At 44.9% G+C, this 21,051-nt stretch overlaps 1 protein-coding gene across 1 annotated transcript in view; it reads right to left on the reverse strand.

The window, feature by feature from the left end:
• Zip48C (Zinc/iron regulated transporter-related protein 48C) overlaps positions 1 to 15,809 on the reverse strand; it is a 29,646-nt gene extending 13,837 nt beyond the window's left edge. The window contains exons 1-6 of the mRNA XM_077633814.1: positions 15,612 to 15,809; positions 10,444 to 10,482; positions 9,112 to 9,270; positions 6,809 to 6,923; positions 4,880 to 5,041; positions 1,533 to 1,602 (exon numbers count right to left, since the gene is read on the reverse strand). Coding sequence (XP_077489940.1) covers positions 1,533 to 1,602; positions 4,880 to 5,041; positions 6,809 to 6,923; positions 9,112 to 9,270; positions 10,444 to 10,482; positions 15,612 to 15,719 — 653 coding nt within the window. The 5' untranslated portion in view covers positions 15,720 to 15,809. The remainder of the gene's footprint in view (positions 1 to 1,532; positions 1,603 to 4,879; positions 5,042 to 6,808; positions 6,924 to 9,111; positions 9,271 to 10,443; positions 10,483 to 15,611) is intronic.
• Positions 15,810 to 21,051: the final 5,242 nt, after the last annotated feature.

Consider the following 21,051-nt stretch of genomic DNA (forward strand, 5'->3'; position numbering starts at 1 on the left):
GATTAGTAAAACATCACAGATGCTTTTTGTGTTTGCACCATGCAATAAAAATTTATAACTTCAGTGGTCATTGCTCCCCACCTCCTTTAAAGATAGATTTACATGCAACTGATGTCTAACACTTACAAACGCTGTGTATAGAATTGTGCATGTAGTGGGTCGGTAGCTCTTTCTCTAAGTGTGCTGCAGCTAGTGGTGATTTCTTTGTTTCAGAAGCATTTGCACTCATCTTGCAACTGGGGTGCATTGTCATGTTCACAGGCAAACGGAGAAAACAATATATCTGAGCTTCATGCAGAGAGATAATGTCACTCATAACTTTTTTTTTTGTGCTTTTACAGCATTGCGTGCACCTTCCAAAACAGCATGCACTCCATTGGCTCCCTTGACAAATCTCGATTGTTTCGATAATACTTTACCAAGCATTGCAGCCCTCTGTACGAAATTTTGTACAAGCCTGTAAAAAGATAATGGTGTTTTGCCCTGCAAGCTTGTCTAATAAACAAAAAAACAAAATCACACTACACCTGCCTTCCTTGTGCAGTACACCTCATCTTCCTCGCTTTTTTTCTTTTTAGCTCACTGCCACCTTCTGCTCTGTACCTACTGTTTTCACTTTTCAGCCATCTTTCACACCCCTCAATTTTTTTACAGCATTAGACCCCCATGATACACACTTCCTCATTTTGTTTTGACTTTCCCTTTCTTCTTTTGTTTTCCCATCTGTCTCATATTCAGTTTTGCTGCTGCAGCATTAATTTTTTTCTTTCTTCCCAGGATAACCTGGCTTCCCTTTTATCCATGCCAGCAGTCGCAGCCGCCATGCCTGGATAAAAGCCGGTTCAAGTCTACATTCAGCACCTTGCCACCACAACCCCACCCCGGTCCTTCCTTCTTGAAGTGAAAGACTGACAGAACCCCTGTTAATGATGACCGCACTTGTCCAGATGAAGAGAAGCCCTCTTGTTGAAATATTGTTTAGTGGGCTGAGGCTTTTAAACTGTAAACTGTGGGATGTAACGTACCGATGTGACATGGGTTACAAGGTACACCGCAGTGAAGGGCTCCGGATTACTCCAGAACCATGGGGTTCAACAATGTGCACGAACATCGCTCAGCACAAGAAAATTTGTATTCGCCTCGCTCGAAATACAGCCTTCAAAGCTGGGACTGAGGCTTCATTTCAATTCTTGTTAATTTATGTTGTCAGGAATCCCATCTCAGTGCCCCCTCTACGGTGTGACTTGTCTAACTGGCTTTTTAAGGTCTGCAGAGACTATTTAGGCGGAAAAATTTCTATTTCTGAACAGAAATGGCGTTGTGGCACCTAAAAGGCTTAATGCGGCCCTCTGCATTTGAGCTTCACTATAAGTGGTGCACAAGAGCCATTTCCACAATAGCGGAGACACATCCGCAACATGCATTTCTCCAATTATCCCCGTAAAACCAGCAGATATGAAAAATTGCGACAGGCTCGCAGATAGTACTGCTGCGAATCCAAGCAGTGCAAGCAACTTCCTACCGAAACATACCTGGCAGTCTCAAACGTGGAGTGCTCCGAGCTTCCAGCAGCGCCGAAGCCAACACCCACGGCGAGCCCCTCTGCACAACATGGGAAATATGAAAAGGGAGCACAGTTTTTTTTTTTTTTGACTGTCTAGCATAATTTTTTTTTATTTATTGATCTTTGTTGCTTTACAATTGTACGCAAACACTGCTCGGACCCATAGCCAACGGCTAGTAACGGGTCCAATAGAGAAAATGTATACAAGCATGCAGGCAACAATATACCAAAATAAAGTAAGCAAGTTAGTAAAAAAAAAAGGCTATACATCACTCTCAACACTTGTAAGAGTATCAACAAAAGAAACGCATATATTACAGATTATATAAACTAAAAACTTACAGATCAAACAAAACGCATAGAACTTACACAAAAATTAAGGCATCACAAAAAGCTAGAGGAAAATAGTTGTTAACTATTTACAAAACATCACAAAGGTACAACACACGAGAGGAGGATAAAATGATTTCAGTGCACACTTTTTAATCACAAAACACTTTTAGAATAGACGCAAATTTATAAATCTATAAATAAATCAAGGTATCAGGTTTCTGCTACATGCAAATAATATCAGACGACTAGAAAAAAAAAAGAATGAAAGTATGAATTCAAAGTGTGTCATTCTTTATAAGGTAATAATTTTTTATTCCAATGGAAAAGTTGTGGGCAGTCTTTAGGTCATGTGGTAGATTATTCCAAATTTTTGCGCCCGTGAACTCTAGGAGACGCTCTCCATATACATTTCTTTTCACTGGCAAATTAAAATTGCCGTACGTGCGGCTCCGTGTTGAAAGTGGCGGGATGTTAAAGATTGATATATCAAACGGAAGGTTGTTTGTTACTATTTTATAAACACATTCAGCAGTTCTTTTCTCACGAAGTAAATTGAGTGGTAAGACGCGTAGTTTAGTAAATAGTGCCTTACTGTGTGCAGTGTAACTAGAAAATGAAATTATTCTAAGTGCTCTCTTTTGTAACTTAGCTTGTCTTTAAGGCTCACAATATTGAGTGCTTGTTGCACACTGCACCACTGCTGGAATTGAAGAGAAGAAATGGACATGGATGGCATTTCATACTGCTCTATTATACATAATGGGCCATGATTGACATTCGAATGCTTCCATCTAGGGATGACTTGGTTTATTTCTACCAAGCTACAAAGGTGCCAAAAGCTTCCGCACAATACTGGTGGCTGCTGGGAACATCTGGAACAACGAAAGAGAACGACTGGTGAGATGAAGGAATAGAAAGTGCTCTAAAAACTGCCACCCGGAAACGCCAATGACTATGAACCTGAATACAAGTGCACAGCACTTGTTGAAAGCACCGCACCAGACAGCGAACTTAATACCGTATAAACGCGTGTAAGAGCCGCACTTTTCCCAGATTCGGGGGGCAAATTTCGGGGTGCGGCCCATACACGCGATTTTCGAAAAAAAAAGTGAAAGCAAACCAATCTGGAATGCGCGGCATTTATTTACCGTTCAGGCATCCCTCACGGAGTCTTCAGACTCCGAGCTGGTGCTGTGTTCAGGTAAATGTTCAGCCCACAGAAGGTCGTCTTCGGTCCCGTCTAAACTGTTTGAAATTCCGGTCACTTTGAAATTCCGGTCACTTTGAAACTTTGGGTTATAATGTCGGTCGACACGGAATTCCACGCGGACAAAATCCACCCAACCACAGTCGCGAGCGGTGTCCTCTTAAGCCGCCCTGTCAACGTCTCGTCGTGATTGCCATTGGCCATTCATTCCGAATACTGCCTTCGAAATTCAACCTTAAAAGGCCGATTGACGCTTACATCCAGGGGTTGCAGCATGCCGGTGAGGCCGCCCGGTATCACGGCCATGTCTGTGCGGATATCGCGCAGGCGTTCCTTAACCCTACCCGTCAAGTGACCGCGGAAGCTGTCCAAGACGAGGAGCAATCGTCGAGCCAGCATGGCGCCTGGGTGCTTCTCCCAAACGCTTTTTACCCAGTCGAGCACAAGCTCATCGTCCATCCAGCCCTTTTCTTGGGCGCGAACTACAATTCCCTTGGGGAAAACGCCTTTAGGAATCGTTTTTCTTTTCAGGATGACATAGGGGGGCAGCTTCCGCCCGTCCGCGGTGACGCACAGCATAATGGTACACCGTTGGCGCTCCGCGCCGGTTGTCCGCACGAAAACACTCTTCTTTCCTTTCAGTTCAACTGTGCAGCTCTCGGGACAGTCGAACCACATGGGGGTCTGGTCGGCGTTCGCTATCTGCGAAAATATATAGTTGTGCTCACGACGCAGACCGATGACATACTTCTGAAAGCTGAGCAGCTTGTCGGTGTAGTCGGGGGGCAGCCGCTGGCACAGCGTGGTCCTTCGCCGAAATGATAGGCCCTTCCTCTTCAGAAATCTTCGTACCCAGCCGGCACTAGCCTTGAAGTCCTCGTGCGGTATGCTTTTAGCACGCGCCAAGGCTTGTGCCCTCACGCGCAGCATGTCCGTTGTCAACGCGTAGCCGTTGTTCCGCACTTCCATTGAATAGCATAGCAGCTCTTCTTCTAGCTCAGGAAATTTGCATGGCTTGCCTCGGAAAGCGCGCTTTCTGGAGCTGGTATTCTTCAACGCATCCCTTTGTCCGCACCACCGTCGGACACACTTCTCGTCCACGTCAAATTTTCTGCCCGCGGCACACTTGCCGTGTTCGAAAGCGAACTCGACTACTTTCAGTTTAAAGCCCGCCGTGTAGCTGTTGAGGTGCTTGCCCATCGTGCAACAGTGACAATGCTCGGAGGCAGTTCATGAAAAAGTGAAGAACGACAGCGCACGAGAGCCACAACTATGCCGAGCGACCATGCTAACACAACCACCACAAAACGCATGCTTTGACAGCCAGAACAGAACAAAGTTAGACCTGGCGATACCGATGCCGACACGGATAGTGGAAGTACAGTAGCAGAAGCTCGCGGCAGAAGAAAAGATGATGATGATAACCCGCGGCCTCGGGCGCCATCCATGGGCGGCACCTCGAAGCTCCTGTGCGCATGTATTTCGAAGGCTATTCTTGCGTGTTTCCTAGAAAGTTTGGGTGCGGCCCTTACACGGATTTTTTTTTTTCAAATATTTCCTTTGGGAATACGGGGTGCGGCCCTTACACGGGTGCGGCCCTTACACGCGTTTATACGGTGTACTGCTGCAACCATTACCACATTGACACTTATCCAAAGGCTGCAACAAACCAAAGCAAACCAGCGAGGCAATGAGGACTATGAGGATTACAGTCGCCAGCAGACATTGAATGAACTTAGCATAAATTAAGGCCACTCAAGAGGAGCCCCTCTCACCAGGAATGTTGTGCACTGTGACAGCAACAACGAGAAGGAAGATGCGCTTCCACCGCTTGAGGTTCTCCAAGGTCTCGGCACTCTCGGCATCACTGACTGCCGCTGGCACGGTGACACGCGTCGTCGCCGTCAGTGGCTTCTTGCGAAGCTGGACGTTAGGGTCTGCGACGAGAAATGCGTGAAACTTGCATTACGTTTGAGTAGACAAGCAAACGTATTGCCCACTTACTTCCTTACTGTGCTCGCTTTAACAGTGCACACCAGGGGTAGTCAATCTTTTTACCCGCAGAGATCCCCAACAGCTTTCCAAAAGGTGCCGAGGAATCCCTAGTGTCTTGGCTTCCATCCCTGCCGACTCAAGATGCATTTATCCGTCGAGCATTTTCTTCTTGATGAATGACACCCACAAAATATTCTCATATTCAGTGCAGAAATAACAACAAAATTCATTCTTGTTTTCAAACAGACTAATCCCTTTTAAGCTGTAGTTACGTGCTCATGTACCATCTGCGTCAAACGAAATGCGAACAGAGTAACTGAGACGTGAACACAAGAAAGCAAAATATTAACTGTCGGCACAACAATCTTCACACCACTAAAGTGATAACCAAAAGCACTAGTACTTATCTTGTTTCCCTCAGCTAAAACTGGCTTGTTTTTCAGTTCCCGTTTCAACTCTCGTGTTCTCATTTAATTTGACACTAACTGTACTTGCTGTTTTTTCCTCTTCTGCCACCCCCTACATGCTCTCCTTCATGATCCAGTTCAGATGTCTACCCAGAGCGACAAAGCTATCACACCTTTCCTCTCTTTTTATAGCCTAACCTAACCTTGTCCACTGAGACTCTGATTCAAATGCCTTTGAACAGCAGCAGTGCACTTAGAATGTATACTATGGTTGCAATCAAATAAAAAAAAAACTGATTTGCTTCTAGCAATTATAAGCTTAACAGATCTACCCAGTAAAGGTAAATAGGCTCTTTGAAATCAGATTGCAGATTGTGGGGTTTTAACGTCCCAAAGAGACGAGACACACAGTAGAGGGCTCTGGACTAATCTAGATCCCCAGTGGTTCTTTAAAGTGTGCTGACATCACACAGTACACAGGTCCCTAGCACCTCACATCCATCGAAATGCGTTTACTGCAGCCAGGATCGAACCTGCGTATTTCGTGTCAGTAGCCGAGCACCATAACCACTGTGCCACCATGGCAGCTACATCACACCATTTCATTATACATTCTGCCATTATTAATTGATTTAGGAATTCATTGAGGAGCTGTGCATCTTGAAACTCTTTCTTGCATTAATGTCATGAAGGGACAACATCCAAGGCATGCAGAGGTTCCTTAGCCCCTGTAAAAAACTGTTGGGGTTCCGAAGGCTAAAAAGATTCACAGCCTTTGATATAATGCTCAGTGGCAAGAAGGGTGAACACAGGATTTTTTTTTTTGACATGCTACAACGCTGTAACAGATGGCAAATCATTGCAGGGTAATCAATGCATTATCTCAAACAGAGGGGAAATTCAGTTGAATGCCACTGCTATACAGAGTGATCAATCTCTGGCTGACCTCTCTCTCTCTCTTTACTGTGCATAAATTGGCAGTCTTTTGTTTTCGCTGCTATGCTAATAAGTTATCACTCTCGAGAAGGCTGTGCTTGCACAATAGGTCTTGACTTTGCTACATTCCACCTGTCCTTTTCTTCCCTTCCCCCTTCACATGCCCTCATCCCTTTCCTCCACTGTAGGGTAGCCTTGTGGAGCACTCTTCCTGTTTACCTCCACACCTATCCTTGCCCCTCTATCTATGGCAGAATGCAAGATGCAAGCACCACTGATGAGCAAACAAGCTCTGAAATCATTTCGGCTCCATGGTGGTGATGGTTGTGACTCTGCTATGTCAACAGAAAACCATCCCTGGCTTACCCGAGTAGCCGTTTCGGTAGGCATGTGCAGATTCCTCTCCAGTCTCTATGCGACGCTTTAGCGACGACTTTCTCTCCAGCTGCATCGCCAGTGCCAGGTCAGCCTTGTGGCCATCCTGTGGAGAGGAGGAAAGCAGCACCACAAGGCCGCTAGTACAAAAAATAAAGCTAAAGCTAAAATAAAGCTGAAGCTAAAAAAATGTGCATTAACACTCACAAGTTGCAGTGGCTATGCAACGCTGAAAAGCAACAGTCGCAGAAGGTCACACGTTGCTCGACTTCCCGGCCTTGCGAACTCATGTCACAAAACTGCTGAACTGACTAGCGGTGCCTCCAAAGTGGCGCAAAGCTAGATCTACACTGGACTGCTTGTTGCCAGTAACAGTCAAGGACGGCAACTCTCACTCCGAATGCGACCATTCAGGAAAGCAAGCCGCAGGACATGGTTGCTAGTGTGAATGCCGGGACTGCTGACATGCTCCTCGGTCTAAAATCACAACCGGTTGCACATCTCTCACGATTCATAAATGTGAATACACTTCAAAGTGGGTGCATGCGACTGCTTTGGCTAGGTATGTGACCGCAGATCGTCACATAAACACACGGATGTAACGGCTGACACTATAAAAAAATATTCAACTGTACAGACTTCTCCCACATTCCCCAAATAATGCCCGGATGTTTTCCAGTCATTAAGTGGGCACTGAAACAAGAATAATGTGTCTTGTTCCCTGTATACGCTACGTAAACCCACACTGACCACTAACTGCTGCTCCACATTACAACCGAAAAACTGATAAACCCGAAGTTACACAGTAAACGATTAGGAGCACTGCAGTGGAGCGACGCAGACTATTTCCAGTTACCTGCAATTCGTTAACTTTGTTCCTCGTATGTGTTCCTCATGTATATGAACTCTTAACAGTTGTGCCTCACCATTCAAGAGCTGATACAGTGGACTCTAATTCGATCAAACGGGCACTTTGGTTCCACCAAAGTCAAGTGCATTAAAAAGGCTCCCGTTAATTCAAACTCCACATAAATTTCAGCCCCCTTCAAGTTCAAATTATCAAGAATCGACTATAATGCCAGAAGCATCATGCTGCAGGATATCAGACCCACTGTAGTCAACAGCTCTTGGTTCACCTACCCCTTAACACCCCCACTGTGGCCACTGCCACCACCACTGTCCCTACCACTCCCACGGTTCGTAAAGCCACCCTTTCCAGATTCCATTCCATTTCCGAATTTCTCCTCCTTCACCACTGGCTGATGCGATGCTATGCTCAGCCCTGAGCATGAACCAAAAACGAAAGCGAACGTAACATGTGGCATCGCTTCAGCCAATGACGAATGGCAGGAAAATCAAAAATGGAATGCAATCCAGAAAGAACTGTTATACCAACCTAGCTTTCGATTATTTTCCTCTGCCTTCAGTTTATCAATATGTTGACTTTTGTACTTTGTTCCCATTAATATTTGGCCAACACATGAACGTATTAGGCCTGCAACTTTGCATTAAGCAGCAGAACGCCACAGCAACTACGCAAACAACATACATACGGTGTATGGTGTATAATGTCACAAAGTTGTACTAAGTCTATGAGAAACACGACAAAGAAGGGCTTCAGATTTAATTTAGGTGAAATAGGGTTCTCTACGGTGCAATGGAACTGCACAGCACTGCGACATTTTTGCATTTTGCCTCCACCAAAAAGTGGCCAGGGCTAGAGCAGGCACTACTGCACACTACATATAAAAGACAGCTCATATTTGTTTTTCTTCAAAGCAATTTGAATCATAATGATTGCAGATACCCTCTACTCTTTAGAAGAGCACAATAGGTTACAGAACGTTTTAGAACTAAATTCTACTTCCTAAAGACAAACTCGGTTGGCAGTGAAAAGCCCTGAAGCTAAACTGTGGACAATGCAGCAATCTATAAAAACAAAATTGAGAGGGGCAATGTTAAAAGGCAGGCTGAAAGCAGATGCAGTTAGGGAACAAACACAAGTAAACAATAGGATACATTAACTGGAAACAAGAATAGGAAATGGGCATGGGCAGAGCATGTAACGCAGAGGACAGATAACCTTTAGTTGCTTAATGCAGTGGATTCCAAGAGAAAGCAAAAGCAGCAGCGGGTGGCAGAGTTAGGTGAGTGGATGAGATTAGGAAGACTGTTGGGATAGGGTGGCTGCACTTTACGCAGGGCAGGGCTAACAGCAGATCAGTGGGGAAGGTCTCTGTCCTGCAGTGGGTACAGCTGGGCTGATGATGATGACATATTTGGATGAAACGCACGTAAGAAGGTATGAGCTTGTCCATGGCGTAGACAAACAGGGCGCCCAAGAAGAAGCCGAAGCCAACCGGAAGGAATGCCATCCGACCGTAGCCACCCGATGACTCGGCAATTTCAATGGCTGGCGCAAGCAGGGACCAGAATGAAGCGGCCAACATGACCTGCGCAGATGAAACACAGAAATGACATGTCAGCAGCAATACTCGATCATTTCACTCATGAAAGGAGTGCAGCACTTGTCATCATGGACAGCAAATGAAGGGTTCACTTTATGTTCTCTTTAGTTGGCCACTTTTCAGGTGACGCTGGGTTTTCGTGTTGATGAGCCATCTAATGCTTCCACATTAAGAATGAGTTATATTTAGACACACTCATATCTTCATTTTCTTTGACAGAGTATTCCTCAAGTTTAACTGCTTAAATGTGGTAAATACAAACCTGAAGTACACAAGAGGAACAAGACAAGACGGATACATTAAAAAGAAAGTATAAGATGAAAACACTACTGTTTTTGCTCGAGTGTAGTAAATTGGGCCTTTTGGTCTATAGTCATGCTTGAAACAGCACAATGGACAGAACAAAAAAAAAAAAGGCACCACAAGTGCAGGCATGACTACAGTCCTTGGCTCGTAAACCTGTTATATTCTAAACGGTTACATTTGATTTTATTTAAATTGCAGAAGAGTGAAAGACGGTAGCAGAAATAACCCGAAAATAATAGGGATTGACCCCATGCTTTTCATACTCTACATGCTGTGATCCCTCTTTACTTCTGACCATTTAATTTTGGCAACAAGACATTTAATGCTGGTGTCAAGGCAAACCACTTGCCCCTTATTGTGAATATACAACTTGTTTTTAGTTGCACATTTTATGTTCAAGCCAAGACATACTTTCACTACTCATCTGCACATACTGCTCATATCTACTTTTTCCAGTATCATTGCCAAGGTACACAGCTCATCACAAGCTCAGTGCTTATCATTTATTTGCAAGCAATGATCACTTTTCAGTGAACTTTTCATGGTCGATTTTTTTCATCCTTTATCTCTCAATAATCTACACCTGGGTAGGCAATGAAGTTTAGATAATATGAACTGTTAACTATCTGTTCACTCTCCATTTGACTTTGATGTAGATTTTACTATACCTCCTATCTTGATTTTATTCTATCTATATCTCTCACTATCCCTTCTGTTTCCACCAAACTGGAATAGATGCTAGACAGACATGCGGCAGTTTTTATGGCTGGAAAACATCTTTTATCTTCCATTTTTGTTACTACTTTATTCTAATATATCTACTGCTACTAGATCGCAGAAACCTCCACTTACCCCAGCGGCAAATCCAAGGCTGCCATCTAAAATTTTGCGCTGAAAAAGAGAAAGGAGAGAAATGGTTGCATCCATAAACTACAGTGTTCTCAAGAAAAGTGTAGGTGGGGGGGGGGGGGGAAGAAATACTAATTAATCAAACTAGACCCATTCACCAAATATTTCTGTGGACACCAGCTCGAAAGCACAAGGGGTAATAAGTGAGCAGGCAATCACACGAGAGATAAAGAAATAAACGAATCTCCCATCATGCATGCTGAGGCAATACGCATGCCATAAACGTCAACATCCAGACTTGAAAATTTTTAGGAAACAAAATCAACGAAAAAAAAATTAATTTTTATAACATGTACCAGCTGCTAGAAATAGACCAATGCAACCACATTCTGACTGTGAATGAAAGAGTGAAATGTTGCATTCCGCAAACTGTTGACTATCGAGTTGCTCAAAATTACCTATAGAGAAAAGTGGTGCTGTAGTAGTTATCCACTAGAGAGATGCATGGAAATGCCAGGAAGTACAGTTTTCGTATTTGGATTGGCTACTGTATAAGAGAAAACGTGAATTTAGCGGTAACAATGGAAATCTTCTCCAGGCAAACCCTCAGGAAATACCTGGACTGTTTCCATCCGAACATAACTTTGAACATTCGCTTTCATTACACTTATTAAAGAAGTGGAAAACGCACTAGGAAAAGAATTTAATCTGCGTGGCTATGATTTCGCAGTGGAATCGAACTTTTCAGCCTAAAACTAGCCAAGCCAAGTAAGGGATCAGATCTCAGCATTCCCACGGTAGACAAATTGCTCAGGAAACTCGCATAGACAGTGGAGCCTCTTTTTCCTCTAGATAATTTTGAGAAACTATACTTTTGACAGCAGGTGTACCACCTTTCTCAAAAATATACAGCTCACGGGGTTCTCTTATGAGTCATACTGAGTGGCTCGTTAGGCAGTGCCAGCATTCCAGACCTCACAAAAGAGAGAGAACCTTTCATTCTCACCTCTCGAAAAGTCAGGACTTGCACAGTTGCTACAAGAGACCCACTACAGGGCTTAGATGCACATCTCTTGGGATCGTTACTTTTGACAATGGCTATGAACCTTGTTCAGCGCACACAGTACTCGCACAGTGCCATGTGAATCTTTGATGCAATTATAAAAGCCTGGAGTATAAGAAAAGCCTTGCTCTGGCCACCAGTAGTTCTCTAAATGTGGAGAAATATGAGTAAGCTCTCATGCGCTGGTTCCGGAGAATCATAAACACATATCTCACAAAGGAGACACAGGTGATGACAAAAGTAATATGCTGTTTATACTGCCCAGGCCAGAAGTCAAATGCAACAACAAGGAAAACGTCTATGCTAGACATCTTTGCACAGTTGTCTGCGCAATGGGTATAAATGCTGCAAACATTCATTTTTTTTTTTCCACAGCACCCTTTCGCAGGAGCTATGAAATAGACACATGCCAAAATCACGGTTGTTAAACATCTTGACAGCTGTTATCTCGACCGCTGCTGGTCTCAACAGTTCCTGACGTTCACTTCAGAAGTGCTGTGCATTTAAATGCCAAATGTGACAGGTCTTTTGTTGCACAATGATAATAATCCATTCTTGACGCTGTCACACTGCTATATCACTGCTGGTACGTGGAAATACACAGAGAACGCACACGCTGAGTTGTACACAACCAATGTAACAGACTTCCCATATAACGTCAATATGCAGTACAAAAAAACAACTGAGCCATGAAAATATAGTGCTTCTATTCTAATTCTGTTTCAGTGTTATTTTGTTCTTGTCCTCGTGAAGTGATGCCCCCCCTCCACTACTACTGCCGGTATCTGTCAGTGTGACAGATGACAATGAAATATGAAAATAAAAGAAAATGACAGGACTTAAGAACAACATCATTGAATAATATCAACCAAAGCACATATTGTGGGAAAGAAACTGATGTGGCAAAGTTGGCTTTAAGTTTGCACAGTAAGCAATATCTTTAATTTTGTAGTTGCACCGTGAATTACCAAAAAATTTAACAGTATGTTTTTTTCACATACTTTCTAGTGCAGCTGTTGTTATGCTGGTGCTCCCCCCATCATGTAATACTCTCAATAAGGGCCTTTTGGGGCCTTTTGGTGGCAAAAAATAATATAAACAAGCTTTATAAGAACTAAGGACTTGTCAAATGTTTTAATGCAAAAATTATAGGACATTAAATTGAATCCCAATATGTAGCGATTTTTTTTAAAGGAAGTTCTTTCACTGAAGTGTTACCTGTGATCCATAGCACAAATGTATGTTCCGAATATTCCGTGCCTGGCAGCTATCTCACAGAGGCAGTCAGACCAAGTCAGCTTCTCTATGACTGAAGCTGGTTCATAAGTTTTGTGCCATATTAAGCCTCATCAAAGCCAGGAAGCCTTCAAGAGTAGCCCCAACAAATACGAGAGCAAACTTGGCTCAAAGGTGCAGTCTGATTAAGCAGAGATTAGAATATTTCTTTTATAACAAACGTCCGGCTGCAGAATGAACTGCTCGTATCACCTGGGCATGCCAACTCCATCCGACTGTCCTCCCTTTCCCAAACCCACCACTGCCTAATGGGGAGCTGCACTGTCCAGGTCGGACCTGGATGACCGCCTTAAGAACAGGCCAGGCTGACGGCAGCCGCTGCAGAAGCCCTGGATTGAGGATGCCTCCCGGATGGAGCAAACTTACTTATTAGACTCAATAAATGTTTTACGTCATTATCATCATCATGCATGCATTTCAGAGCACGAATAGGGTCAATCGTTACATTTGCTGACTCAAATGCAGGATGCATAAGAACCAATTATGGCTTCATTAATGTTATTGAGCTGCCCAGTTTTAGTTATTTCCTTTTAAGAAAGCTGCCTGATGACACTCACTGTTTGCACTAAATCTTCCAGAACTGAGCGAAAAACATGTATTCATGCTTTAAACGATGATAAACGTCGTTTTAGGGCAAAAGGAGCCACATTTAAATACCAGCACTTCATCCTCTTTCTCCCAGCAAGGCATACAGAGCTGTTCATCTGTTTCCAAGTGACAAAATAGTCAGTTCCAAAATGTGGTTTCACGAGGCAGAGTAGATAATTAGTACCACCCTGATAACGGCAAGGTCATCATGCCACTTTAAAGCTTTTGCTTTTAATTTTTGACATCCTGAAAACCTTAAAGAGAAACTGGGGATAGTTCCATCCAATGTAAAAATAGAATGTCTGGCTTTTCCTGGTTACAATGATGTTTGTGAGTGGAACATGCATTTAGTTCTGACAAAATTGGATTTTAAAAATCGAACATTTTTCGCCCACAACTTGATTCAAACTAGTGAAATCAATAACAAAAAGGCCTCCCCGATTACTATTTGGAAGTGAATGGTGATGTAGCCTAGCCCCGGAGATCCATGCAATAAAAATTAGTCTGATGTAACCGCAGTTTGTTTGGAAAAGTGACGGGTGGCTGCGACACCTATATGTCGGGCACATATCCAAGGGGTCCAAGGAGGGGCCGAGGCCACCCTCTACCCTACTCCCCTGCCTGCCCACCACCATAAAAATCAAGCTCTCTCCTAGTTTGTTTTTCAGAGCTAACGTACCTAGGGTTCCTCCCGAAAATTATTCCTGACTATGTGCCCGATAACATGTAACTACATTTCTTGGCATTTACTATCTAATAAAAGCTCCACTTTCCGTGACAGTAGCCTCTTTGTGATCAAAACTCTGTAGTCTATTGATAAGAGTGAACTTCAATTAGTCCCCAGTGTCCCTTTAAGGACCACATTGATATCAAATGCAGCACAGTTTCAGTGACAATACTTTCAATATCAAACACATTGCGGCGCAAGACGTCCCTGTCTTGAACTTTTCCCACAAGGTGCAAGTCTGATGTCATCTGTCACTGAGCAAAATGTGTCGACCCCGAGCCCTATTTGGCAGTGAAGTACACACAACAGGCATAAACTGTTGCTCTAAATATTTCTACACAGCCACTTCCAAATGTCATCATCTGTTTTTTTAATGAGGGTGAAATTGAAGGAAAATTCATAAAATGCTTGCAAGTGGACAGCAGGTCACAAAACACGATCACTCTCCAATATGAGGTTTGAGTTTTAAGCACAAGTCTCACAGTGCACACCCCAGTGCCTCCTAAACTCTAACCGTCATCAAGGACTAAACTTGGTCACGCGTGTTCTGCGAGTCACAGTGCAAAAAACACATGGCGACAGCTGCTTTTTTTGTAATAAGCTGGCTGCACTTCACCTGTTTGCTGCTCCATTTGTAGAACTAGCACATATGCAAGCATACATGCACAGCTTGTGACACACCACATGCAAACATAAAGGTGTGTGAAGTGACCTTTTTTTTTTTTGTACAGTAAGCAGGTTTATTTCAGCTGTATTGCTTGCTCAAATTGGCGGGCTCAAGCTTCCAAAACTGATTCAGAACACAGCTATGTCTGCATATAGCCCATTGTGGCCAGTGAAATCAGCTATCTAGACGAGCTGTGCGCGCAACCCAATTACTATTTGGCTGTGCAAATGGTCCAGCAGTCCGCACACTCGTCAGCCAAGCACCAATCAAAGCTGTGTTAGCGTCGATCGGTACTAGATTTCGCACCAACGTAAGCACGAAAACGAAAACCGAGTGCTCAATAAGCTAATTTAACGGGCGAACTCGGCACATTACACCTACAAGACAAAATGCTCACGGGAACTGCGCTGGCCGCGTTGGAGACAGCAACATTACACCTTCATTAAGCTAATACCAACCAATGCTCGAAATGCACAGATTGTGACCAGGGGGACCAATTCCAATTCGCCGTGCAAATGTTAGACAGACAGCGGCCGTCATTCGCAATCAGGCAGGTCACGTGCTTGCCGGCCACTTTACAATCGTATCTCTGACGCGTGCAGATACTCGATTACCGGGATGCGATAGCACAGCTACGAAAGAAGCGATTAAACACAATACAGCGCGCAGCGCCCCGATGCTTCAAGTCTTTTAGCCGCCGGTCAGTATGGTACGGGTAGAGCGCAGCTGTCAAGCACGCTAAACCGCGCACGAAGCGGCCAAACACATGCAGTCACGTTCCGGAAACAGCTGTTTGGTTTCTGGCGCTGCCGACAACGCGGGATACTTACCCTGGTGGAATTAAGCACGAACACAAGCGCAGCGCCCGCAGCGGTCAGGCCCCAGGTAAAGAGCGTCCCCAAGACGGCCTGGCTAAGCGGCGACAGTCCCTGTATCATCGTGGTGCCTCTGGGCGGCCGGGCAGCGTCCTGTTTCGGCGCACACGGGAACACATGCGCCCGCGAGCTACGCCGCCATCGATAACAAGGCGACAGGCAGCGCCGCCGGCGCGGCGTTGCAAGGAACTAGCCTCATCGAAAAATTGTTGTTGCCGGTTTTAAAACTTCGTACGTCGGCAAGACACTCAAGCTTGTTGTGATTGTGCGTCTGCCCTTCAGCATCAATACATGGCTGCTGTCATAATCATTGAGGAGGTAGAGAACGCGTCGCGCCTGGAAATACTTGACCTTTTGGGACGTCGCGTTCTTCGGTGATGGGGGAGAAAAATTGATTCTGAAATTCGATGAAAGAAGCAAGAAGTGACCGCAAAATTAAGAGAAAAAGCCCGCAGGAAGATCTTGCGGGCCATTCTTGAGCCACAGCTTGGCCTAATAATAAATTAGTGGGTTTTGAACAAAGGAAATGGCGCAGATAATAATAATAATAATAATAATAATTGGTTTTTGGGGAAAGGAAATGGCGCAGTATCTGTCTCATATATCGTTGGACACCTGAACCGCGCCGTAAGGGAAGGGATAAGAGAGGGAGTGAAAGAAGAAAGGAAGAATTAGGTACCGTAGTGGAGGGCTCCGGAATAATTTTGACCACCTGGGGATCTTTAACGTGCACTGACATCGCACAGCACACGGGCGCCTTAGCGTTTTTCCTCCATAAAAACGCAGCCGCCGCGGTCGGGTTCGAACCCGGGAACTCCGGATCAGTAGTCGAGCGCCCTAACCACTGAGCCACCGCGGCGGGGCCGCAGATAACTAGCTGTCTCACTTTTCGGTGGACACTACAATCACGCTGTCCGCACAGCTCAACAGAGCTTGAGCGAGCAGCAGGCGGGTGAGGAAAAGCGCCAAGGGAAGCGCACCCAACCCTACGACTGAGGAGGGGAGAATAAAATTTCCTGGTTCTTGCAGTATCCTGCAAAGAACAGCGGTGACGCCGCCCGAGACGCCGCTCGCGCTCTCCTGGATGCCCTGTAGCTCTGCAGAACAACTAATTACCGCACGACACATATAACTAATAGCTATAGGTTACAGGTTCATAAAGAGTTTCGTTATAGACAGTCGACAGCGGAGATCCTTTCCAAACACGAAATCCAGCCATGAGATATTACGTTCTGCGTCAGCGTCATTAATGTGCACAGATCTATGCCTCCCGATTCTTAGCCGATCATGGTATGTGCCATCTTTTATTAGGCCAACAACTCGATATATCGCCGTAGCGCGTCTTCTACGGCCTTCGGCTGCCGAGCACCACGGAGACACGGGATAAAAAAAAAATGACTGCGGTCTAGTTCAGCTAAGCGTGGTTTAGCGAAATCGTCCCTACGACGTAGACGGCTCCGGCCATAGCGAGAATTGCAATGCGGCCGACCGCGGCGGCTGCGTTTTTATGGAGGAAAAACGCTAAGGCGCCCGTGTGCTGTGCGATGTCAGTGCACGTTAAAGATCCCCAGGTGGTCGAAATTATTCCGGAGCCCTCCACTACGGCACCTCTTTCTTCCTTTCTTCTTTCACTCCCTCCTTTATCCCTTCCCTTACTGCGCGGTTCAGGTGTCCAACGATATGAAACAGATACTGCGTCATTTCCTTTCCTTAAAAAGCAATTTTACTTTTTCGCTAGCTTTTGATGCGAAACCATTTTATGTCTTAGAAGCAACGAGAGAGAGAAAAGAACATTTTATTTATCTTTTCAGTTTAAGGGGATGGTGCGCTCTACCTTGACTGGCGGGAGTCCAAGGGAGGTTGTTGCCTGCCAGGCCTTCTTCCAGCTGAAGCTGGGTCGAGGGGTCCGAGCTGGGCAGTTCCGCCTCCTATACTGCTCGAGACTCCTCATGTTTTCCGCAATATCGAAGTTCGCTTTACTGCATTCCCAGACTGCATGGTAGAGATTCTAGACCTCTCCGCATTGCAGGCATAACCTAATCGCATTTTTCTGGCCAAATTAGTGCCTGCCTGTAGGTCGCTCCAGGCTGCTGCCTACATGTGCTCTGTTGAGTGTTTTCTCGGGCGGCGCTAGTTTTCTCCTTTCTAGTTTGAAGTATGTAATAATTTCCCCGTATGTATACGTGTTTGTTGTGAATAATTGCAGGGGCATATCCAGGACCTCTCGGTGTGTGCAGACTCGAGTGACCCGGTCTTCGGCCTCGTTCCCTGCCAAGCTCATGTGTGCTGGTGTCTATTAATCTTTGTCGCAGTCGCACTAGCAATCAAAGAGGCAAAATGAGTTATCATAGAAACAGCAATATGTGACCCCAACCTGCGTGCAGGGCTTTCCAGGAAGAAGACATTAGCAGGCAAGTGTGCTGCATTATGCAAATGAACACAAAACTCTTCGCGCTAGGAATGTGCCCGTCCTTCATATGTTCTCAGCGAAGTTTCTTAAAGGGACACTGAGGAGAACTCTATCATTTTTTTTTGTTAGCAAAATCTGATACTTCGGCATTTCATGGGTTTGTTGCCGCTTGTCCGGGCGCGAAAGATGCATTTATTTCAAAGAAATTTGGATTCGAAGTTGAGAAAGTTTTTCCCGCCGCTCTGATTCAAACTCGAGAACTCTTATGACGACATGGAGAACTCTTCTGACGTCACAGAACGGAGTGACGTGATACGTGACGTAAACGCAGACTCCGTGATTTCTGACGACTAGCGGTGCGGTGCGCAACCTTCCTTTGCTAGCCTCAGAGATTCGTGGCTTCCATGAAGTAAGGAAAATTCCTCCAAGGTGGCGCCTCTTGTCCTAGGAAGTCATCACGCTTGTACTTGCGAGATTGGCCTGTGGCGGCGACACCTGTATTTTGGTTCTTGCTATTTTCTACATTACAAGAGCTTTGTTTTCAGTAAGAGTGGCGTTTTTGTGATCAGGAGCTGCTATTCTATCGATACAAGCCAACTTCAATTTCTCCTCAGTGTCCCTTTAACCAACAACACCTCGTATTTACGAGCCCTTTTAGTGCAGGAAAAGCGCCTATTTAGGCATATATAGGCTGCGTGCCCGACAAAAACCGTGCTGCCATGGTACAGCAACCGGTCCAGTACAGTATACGGCAACCTCCTGTCTCCATGTTCCCTCTGTGTTCATTGCGCCAGAAAAATGCAATGGCGCTTAGCGGCTCTTATACATATAACGTTAGCGTGCAAACGTCTTCGGAACAGTGCTCATTAGACATATTTATGTAGCAGAAGTCAGACAACAACGTCTGGATCTGCTGCGGAACCACTGAGGAAGCGAAGCAAACGACACGGCTTCGCGCGCGCTGATCGCACCAGTTGCGAACATAAAGGGGCGTATAGTAGAACTTTTTGCGAAATAAGCAGATTTATTTCAACAGTCCTGTTTGGTGAAAGTCCCTCGTTCAAGCTGTATAGCATTTGCTCTTAAGGCTCAATTGATATTTTACTGTATTGACTGCATTTCCAAAATTGATTCGGAACACTGCTATGTCGACATGAGCCACGCTACAGCCAGAGAAATGAGCCATCTAGAAACGATCTGCCAGTCTACGAGGCACAAATGAACGCTGTAGTGGCGCCAATCTGTACCAGACTTTACACCATCGCAAGCACAACGACTAAAAATGGTCCTATAACTAAGGGCTAAATGAGCTAATGTAACGGGTGGACTCGGTGGGCTACACCTGCACGACACAATTCTTACGGGCGACGCGCTGACTGCGTTAAAGACCACCATTACACAGCAAGGTAGAACCTAGCTAGCAAACCAAAGTTCATGCATCATTAATTTCTTTTCGCAGTGCGAATGTTACACAAACAGATACGCGGCAGTCATTCGCAATCAGGTATAGGCCACGGGATTACCGGTCAATTTACAATCGCAATCGTATCTTGTGCGCAGATAGACTCGACTGACGGCACTACAGAGAGATTGCTGAAGCATTCCTAAATATAATTCAATGACTGACATGTTTTTCCGCCCTTGCTAGAATGGCCTTGTTTTCGATGTCAAGCGGTGGGCGGGCGCGCCTGATAGAGCTCGCTCGCATTTCTGCTTTTAAAGATGATATCGAAAGATGATATATATATATATATATATATATATATATATATATATATATATATATATATATATATATATATATATATATATTAAGGAAGCCAACAGTCACCGAAACCAAGGTGCATTGGGGAACGTTTCTATTTTTTTTAATATCTAGTGCCAATCAATTAGCCTTTTTTTTAAAGAGAATTACTTATGAAGCAGCAGAAAAAACAACCTTATGCCGCCGGTGGGATCCGAACCCACGACCTCCGAATATCGCGTCCAGTGCTCTTACCAACTGAGCTACGGCGACGGCTGTCCAATCTGCTGCTCTCGTGGGTATTTATGTTTTGCGTGTAAGCGAACCTTGAGAGTGTTCACCAGCGCCACCCTCGTCCATAGCGGTGGACGTAGCACGTCCTGTAATACCGCAAATGTGACGTAGAACGTCATCTAACGGCGAGGGCGGAAACTGCGAGAGCCCTCTTATGCTACTTATGGCATCAAGACTGCCAGAACCGAGACCACATTTCCCTTGTCTATATATATAATATATATATATATATATATATATATATATATATATATGTTTCAGTGAACGATGACATGCTTTACTTCCAGCTTTTCTTACCACATGTGACGCGCGCGATTTCATCAGTCTTGGTAAAATGTTTCAGGGCTATCCCTCTCGCCCTACCATGAGCTTGGCGTCCCGGTTAGCTCAGTTGGTAGAGCAACTGCTCCGGTGAAGTGGTGGTCCCGGGTTCGAACCTCGGACCAGGACGATTTTTTCTTTAACTACGAAGTTTCTTAGAAAGCTGTATAGCTTTCCTTTATAGCCGTATGGCTGCGCTCGAGTGGATGCCAATGAGTAATTACCTCCTTATTTCATCAGTCTTGCTTGGCTATTCTGGAAGTTTTGCTTTTGACCGGAAACTTAGAAAAGATGAGCACTGCTGCTTGGGCCACGTACATATGTCCACATGTTAGCCACCTACTGCGACTCCTGTCAGATACTGCGTTCGAAATGCATCGATACTTGCTATGCGGGCAGGCAGTCGCCAAATTAGTTCTTCCCGCCATAAAGCCTGTTTTCTCGCTACTAGCACAGCCCGAGCTTCCCAAAAACTGCTCCCACGGTAAAACCCAGCAAAACACACGAGTCATTTAACCATGTAGTCTGATAGCACGCACAACATATTTTTTTTTAATGCACAGTCGGGGACGAAATAACAGACACCTTTGGCATACCGTGTTACCGTTACCGGAATACCGAGAGTC

This window comes from Amblyomma americanum, chromosome 8 (genome assembly GCF_052857255.1).
Source record: "Amblyomma americanum isolate KBUSLIRL-KWMA chromosome 8, ASM5285725v1, whole genome shotgun sequence".
NCBI lineage: Eukaryota > Metazoa > Arthropoda > Arachnida > Ixodida > Ixodidae > Amblyomma > Amblyomma americanum.